At 37.7% G+C, this 7,077-nt stretch overlaps 1 protein-coding gene across 2 annotated transcripts in view; it reads right to left on the bottom strand.

Annotated features, from left to right (window-relative positions):
• Positions 1-279: 279 nt before the first annotated feature.
• The window catches only part of LOC124607068 (general transcription factor IIH subunit 1), a 29,766-nt gene continuing 22,968 nt past the window's right edge, over positions 280-7,077 (bottom strand). For both annotated transcript variants that reach the window (XM_047139243.1, XM_047139244.1), the window contains exons 8-11: positions 1,763-1,892; positions 1,121-1,306; positions 805-980; positions 280-600 (exon numbers count right to left, since the gene is read on the bottom strand). In XM_047139243.1, the coding sequence (XP_046995199.1) occupies positions 475-600; positions 805-980; positions 1,121-1,306; positions 1,763-1,892 (618 nt within the window). In that variant the 3' untranslated portion in view covers positions 280-474. The remainder of the gene's footprint in view (positions 601-804; positions 981-1,120; positions 1,307-1,762; positions 1,893-7,077) is intronic.

The following is a 7,077-nucleotide window of genomic DNA, read 5'->3' as shown; positions in this document are numbered from 1 at the left end:
AATGCACACAGTAAAATATATGGCCCAATCACATCCCATGCTAAGAAAATGCAAATGGAAATGGCCCTACACTGCATTTGGACAGGCACTCAACCTCTTAATATTATGACCAATGTACAAAGCATTTAGAGGGTACATAATGACTCCATTACCTGTCAAAAATATTCACAGCAATAATCCTCAACAAAAACTACACACCTGAGGATTCCTTTTTAAAATCAGTAACTGTTCCCACAATATATTTAAGGCAGATAATGGGAGAAAAAAACTGACATTCAATACAAAACTATAAATGTTTAATACTTGAGTATTCACATGTACATCACTTATTAAAATACATCACGGATGTCTGTGTAGCACTGTTCTGTTTTATCAGAAATATACAGTAAATATATATATTAAATGCTTCAAACTTCTTTTTGGCATGAATAATTTGTGGTAACTGAGTCCTGTAAATACACCATGTTCCTTTGGCTACCTCAGGATCTGCATTTTGCGCTGTTGCCATGTAGCAAATTTACGGTAAGCTGCATTCAGCAGCTGATTCAGGTGACTAGTCAGATTGTGGCTCAAGGGTGAATATTCTCTCAGCACTCTATCCTGAAAAGATTTTCATAGGTATTAGCAAACACTAAAGTTCAAAGATGGAAACTTACCAAATGAACAACTTCTAAAGCTTTAATTATTCAAAATTTATATAATGTGAAAGTAACAACGTGAACGAGAGAGAGAGAGAGAGAGAGAGAGAGAGAGAGCATATTTGTCATTAATATGAGTGATGGAAATACTGCTATTAAAAAATACCTCAAAAGGTTTCAGCCTAGCTGAGTGAAACCTGTGGAGTGCTTCATGCATATGGGCTGCTTTCTGCTCTAATGTTGTTGTAGTTGGGGGAAAGCATGCCCAAAAATGGCGTAGTAGCTCACACATTGACATGTACAGATTCTTCAGTTCCTTCTCAAGATCCGGTGGCACAAGCTCTGTAAAAGTGTGTCATATCTGAATCAAATGTTTCCATCATCAAACAATCATTTCCACAACAGAAACATTTTGAAACTTATGATTTATTTGAAAAATAATGCAATTAACTTAAAGGACTGATGTCACAAAAGCAACTCACGTGCTAGAGATTCCTCCTGGAAACCTTTCATTAATGCACCTCCTGGAGTCAGTTCTCCTAAGGCACTAACAGCTGATGCAGGATTCACCAGTGTTGTATTATGCCGCTGTAATACTCCCCAACTTTGTGCCTCCCTACCAAGTTTCATGGAGGTTCCCAACAGCTGTTCTCCTGTCAGTCCTTCAGCTGGGTCAGAAAAAAATAAAGCTTTGCAATATTTCAATGTGTGTTTAACCTCGTCCACTATCAAATACCAATATGATAGTAAATCATCAACTTACTTCCAAATTTATGTCTAAACTCTTATTTTTAAATATGGTAATAGGTTCTTATTTTTTGTTCAACTCATCCCTTACTAAAACTAAGTATCAAGATGAGAAAATTATTTTCAGGTTATACTTTTAACACCAATCTTCTGACTGATTTGATGGATCAAATGCTTATATCATTGCATGAATTAAAAGTAATAAACATAATCAATTTTAACAAATTAGCAAAAATCACACAGCAGAAAAAACTTTTAGTACAGTTCTCACAGATGGTGATGTACCTCTCCCAAACAATTTATTACATTACAAAAATGTCACCCATTACTCCAGGAACATAATTCACATTTAAGGAATTTCAAATTTAGATAATTACCTGAGGAGTCAGGCATTGGTCCATGCAAATACCTATCAACTCTAGACAGACTTAGTTGTGGGGCACTGACATTATTGGACTCGCTAGCGGCATCTAGGTCTTCATATGTTATCTTCTCCTGAAGTCTTAACTGTAAAGAGAAAATATCAACACATTTTTATGGAATGTCTAATCAGGTTAGTAGACCATACATAGAATACAACAAAAATCATTGCTTCAACAACTGGGTTGCCACAAGTTCGCCTATGTGAAATTCCCAGATATTTCCCTGATTTACGGACAAGTTTTAGCATTTTTTCCTGACAAATTTTGAGATCTCAAGGGTAAGTTAAGATGTAAGTTCACTATCTTTGGAGCTACGGTACAAGAAACAATTGTCCAAACAAGGAAATATCTAAAAAACTTTCAATCGGAAAGCATTTCCTGATGTCGGCAAAAATTTTAAGTACTAACATCAACATCTTTTGCAATGAACCATTTTTAGATGGAGAAAGCAAGCCAAATGATGAGCGAGTTTCATTAAGACCATTAATGTCATTTTATTTCAATAAAATTAAACACTTTTGGTGACAAAAATGCGTATTTCCTTGGTGTCGCTAGACAGATTGAAAATATCTTCACTGATTTCGGAAATAACCTCTGAAAAAAGTAGGTCTCCTGAAAGAAGTGTATAAGGCGGAGGAAGAATTATGTAAACCAACACTATATGTAACTGCCAATGAAATGTTGCTTCTACTAGATTCATTATTGTCTTATTACCCACTGTGTTATTGCAGGTATTATGTGATTTTTCCTTTTGAGGAATAAAGAAGTGCATAGGCCTGCAAACGGCAGGACACAATTTTCTTATTCTTATCATCCATACTTTTTATACACCACACGCAGACAGACTCGGCCTGCGGCCAGATCGGTGTGACTGGACTCAATGGGCAGGGCCTGCACATTAGTGGGAACCGAATGGCTTCAGATCGGCAAGCCCAATCCAGTATAGACAACTACAGAAGCAGCCTGCAGTATTGGCCCGTTGCAGAAATCCACTTGTATTGCTAGCTATTCACAAGCCACAGACAGCATGCTGATGAAATGAGACCACTGATCAATCAAAGCACAGATAACTTGTCCAATTACTCTAAGAATCAATAATAATGAGGATAAGTAGCAACTCACCATAAAGATGATTGCCAACCTGCAGACAGGCACGTAGGAAAGAATCACACATTCACAACTGAATTTTCAGCCACAGTTTTTGTCAGAAAACAAGAGCACACACACATTCACAATCACTCAGGCAACTAATGCACACATGACCACCATCTTCGGCAGCTGCGTCTACAGTCTCTGAGAATCAGATCCCAACACACCACTCCTCATGCATCCCTGCCTCTTGTTGGCAGCTGCCAGGCCAGTGGCAAGCACGAGTGGCAGCACTGACTGCAAGTTGAGGGGAGTGGTAGGAAAGGGAGAAGCAGCAGCAAAGAGGGAGTAGCAAAGCAGTGAACATACTCAGCTGCACCCAGCCAGCGATGATTCATGACAACTGAGTAAGCAAACTATTTCATCTACCGAGATTTTCGCTTTTCCCCCCTTCAAATTTCCCTGGTATTTCCTTGATTTCCCTGATGTGTTTGAAATTCCCTGATTTCCAGAACCTGTGGCAACCCTGAATAATAACAAGAAGCAGCAGCAGCAGCAGCAGCAGCAGCAGCAGGAGGAAGAGGACAACAAGAATTCCATCCGAACTCAACCTCAGTAAATAAGCCCTCATCGAAAAAAATCTAACAATACATTGATTGGTGAAATATCTGCTCATGAAAACCAGTGTTACAGGGTAATTATCTGTGTCACTCTTCTTTAACAGTTTTCTGGACAAATTCATCTGAAAGAGGAAAAACAAATTTAATGTTCAGAACTAATGTAAACCTATACAACTAGGATAACAAAGACATCAAATTAGGGCGATTAGCTTTTGCAGATGACTTTGCTATCTTAATGAATGAGCACACCATTCTAATCAGAAGCCCACTAAGAATGTGCTGAAAAATTCAGCTTAAAAATTTCGTTCCAAAAACTATTCTTGTGCTCAAACTATGATATCCAAAAATTGTCCTCGCAGTAGGTCAAATCAAGACACTCATACTTCTACTACCTAGGTAAGATCCTTAAACCACCTGGAGGAAGGGGGGCAAACAGAGAGGGGATGTGTGAAGAAGCCTGAAAGGGGAACGAAAAGTTGTCAGCTCAACTACAACAGAAGATAACTACAACAGAAGATAGCTACAACAGAAGATAGCTACAGACTAAAATCATGGAAAACAGAAAAATTACCCAACCCTGTGCCAGATATCTGCAGAAAGAAGATTAAAATTCTATTGATGCGTTGAGACTACCAAAAACAAGACTTGGCAAAATTTCAACTTACACAGTTTGAAAATTCTATACCGTTGACTCAAAATGTCACAAAACATCCAAAAAGATCCCAAATAAATTCTTGGGACGTTTTAGACAAACTCTCATATAAAAAAATTGATCGATAGGAATCGCAGTCTGCAAGACTGCAAAGGAAACCGGAACAAAATGGACTGAAGAATGAAAAGACTTGCATAAAAAATGAGCTGCATGGAAATTCCAAAAATTTGATCAAAGCTTTGCTTGATCCAGTGGAAATAGGTACAAAAACACAAAGCACTGTTAAAACTGACAAGAAACTAGTCTTTTCTAAAGTTTTTCACTCATTTACTGGAAAATAATCAGCTTTTAAGTTTTCCAACATCATTTATTACTAGAGTCAAGACTTTTTATAACAGCATGCTGAGCTGAATCTATAGCACTGTAGAATGATAAGATACACTCCATGGAGCAATGGTCCTAATCTCCCTTTGGTCATTCTTTCTTCTCATTCAATTTGGAATAGAGACATCTAAATATAAAATTCCTGAAATTTATGCATATTAACAAATATCTAATCATTTTAATGAAAAATTAACATCTTTTTTCCTAATTACTTGCTGTACACAAAATTCCAGTTGTCATTGTAAATATAAATTCCTAATTACCAATATTAAACAAAGAAAAATCCAGGATGGAATGTAACAATATTATGAACAGGGAAATTGCCACTCACCATATAGAAGAGATGCCGAGTCACAGACTGGCAGTGTGGTTACAGTTGCCTCAGCAGTCACGTTAGTGTGTGAGTGAGTGAGTTTTTTGTTGGCAAAGACCTATGAGCCGAAAGCTTTATTTGGAACATTCTTTTTGTTGTGCCTATCTCTGCTGTATGGTAAGTGGCAACGTTCCTTTTCATAATATAATTACTAATATTTTATAGAAGATTATAAACAAAGATGGTTTCAATTAGGAAACCTAAATTTTCAGAACACAAATTTAAAATCAAATACTTTTTATTTAGGGTAAGGCCATTGTTTTCTACCACAGACATGGTCTCTCAAAACGCCAGTTGATAAGGGTCTTGGAAGCATGAGAAACAATTTTCACAGCATCAAGCATGCCATACAAATGCTGCATTTGCAGTTGCCACTGTTTCACAGTTTTGGGAACTAAACAGTACTGATCTGGAGCCAAGGTAGGGGAACTGTCACAAGGAATAACATATTTAAGCTGCCAGACATACTGGAACTAACACACGAAATTTTGTCACAAATCATTGCTGAACACTATCTGAATATAGAGCAGCACGTCAAAAGAAGGGGAGAAAATGTGGCACTTTGATGGCTTCACAGTCTCCGTTGCTGATCAACTATAAATGTAGCAGATGAGAGTTTCAATACTGAAACGTACTTCTTTGATTAAATATGGATCTAGTTCAGGGATTACTAGACGACTGTAAGAAATGCTTTCAGTGGCTTCAATATTTAACTGTATGGTGGAAGCCCTGAATACACTTTTAGGAATTTTCATTGCTCTTATTTGTAACTACAATTTAATGTTAGCTAAGAATGAGAGCATGTTATGCTTACTGTCTTGTCCCCTAAGATGCATACAGTACTGCTGAAATTTTACCAAATATTTCATTCTACTTAAAAATCAAATGCCATTCCAAGCTATATTGTTGCTCTGTTCATCTCTTTTTACATCTTAATTGGAACTATTCACATTACTGCACAGTAGTTGAACCAGCTGGTTGACCAGTGCTGTCCAAAGTAAATGTTTGGGTAATGCTGTTGTCCCTTATCGACTACTAAACTGTGTGTATGTAATGCACACCATAAAATATATCTTTTTTATTGTAATTTACCCTAGATAGCCTGGCTTCTGCTCCACATGTCTTGATTGAATATTCCTTTGATACATTATAAATACTTCCTTATGAATTAGTTAAAAGGTGAGATAACAATGACTAAGAATCTCATCATAATGAGTATACAATATGTGAAACACAAATGTGAGTAAAAGTTGTGTATGTTCAGCAGATGCCACAATCCCTGATGACTAACCACAACCAGAAGAATGATTCAAACAATATTTGTATGTCTACCTGCAATGAGGACGACTTCTTATGCCTATTCTTAGATGACATCTGCATCCTTTCTTTAAGCAGTCAAAACAATGATCCGTGAGTGCACTGAAGGAGGCCAAGACCTTAACTCCTAAGGTGAAGGTGAGACCTGTTTAGGGATTCTACAAGTATCATCCTCACACTACTTTGATACAAACAGAACCAAAACTGAAGCCAGGGTCCAGGAAGGCCAGCCAGTCTAGGCATAATAAAGATTTTTCAAGCAAAATTTGATTTCAATTTTCCCCAGCTTGTCCTTCAAGACAGCAGCAATTCACTCCAGTAGCAGCTACTTAAAGTACACTTCTCTGTCCCCACCTGAATAAACTAGCTACCAACATCAAGTCTAGCGAACAGGAGGTGTGAACTGGCTTGCATTGTATCTGCTGACCAAGCCTTCATGAGCAGAACACAATTTAATCTCTTGTGATCCATCCTTCCAAGTTCCGAGTGGATGGCTCCCTGCTATCTGACTGGTTCAGCACGCCACAACTTGCCACCAGCAGAACTTTAAGTGAACCACCATCACTCCCACTTGTTCCTGTGTTTCACAACCACCTAGACCAGCAGCTGTCATATTTCCACCCCAGGTATGCCCACCTCTATTCCATACTGTCACAATATCACAATACAGTCAAAGTTTTCCTTACTTCTCATTTCAAATAACCGCATTACCTGTAACCCCCCTGCCCGTCCTTGATTCAGACCACCCATTTCTGGCACGGCCTGCACACCAGTTACATTTTACTGTTTGCTCATATATAACAACTTCAAATAAAAACTACTAAAACTAACAAAA

This window comes from Schistocerca americana, chromosome 3 (genome assembly GCF_021461395.2).
Source record: "Schistocerca americana isolate TAMUIC-IGC-003095 chromosome 3, iqSchAmer2.1, whole genome shotgun sequence".
NCBI classification, from domain to species: Eukaryota; Metazoa; Arthropoda; class Insecta; order Orthoptera; family Acrididae; genus Schistocerca; species Schistocerca americana.
This window is presented reverse-complemented; position numbering and strand designations above follow the sequence as displayed.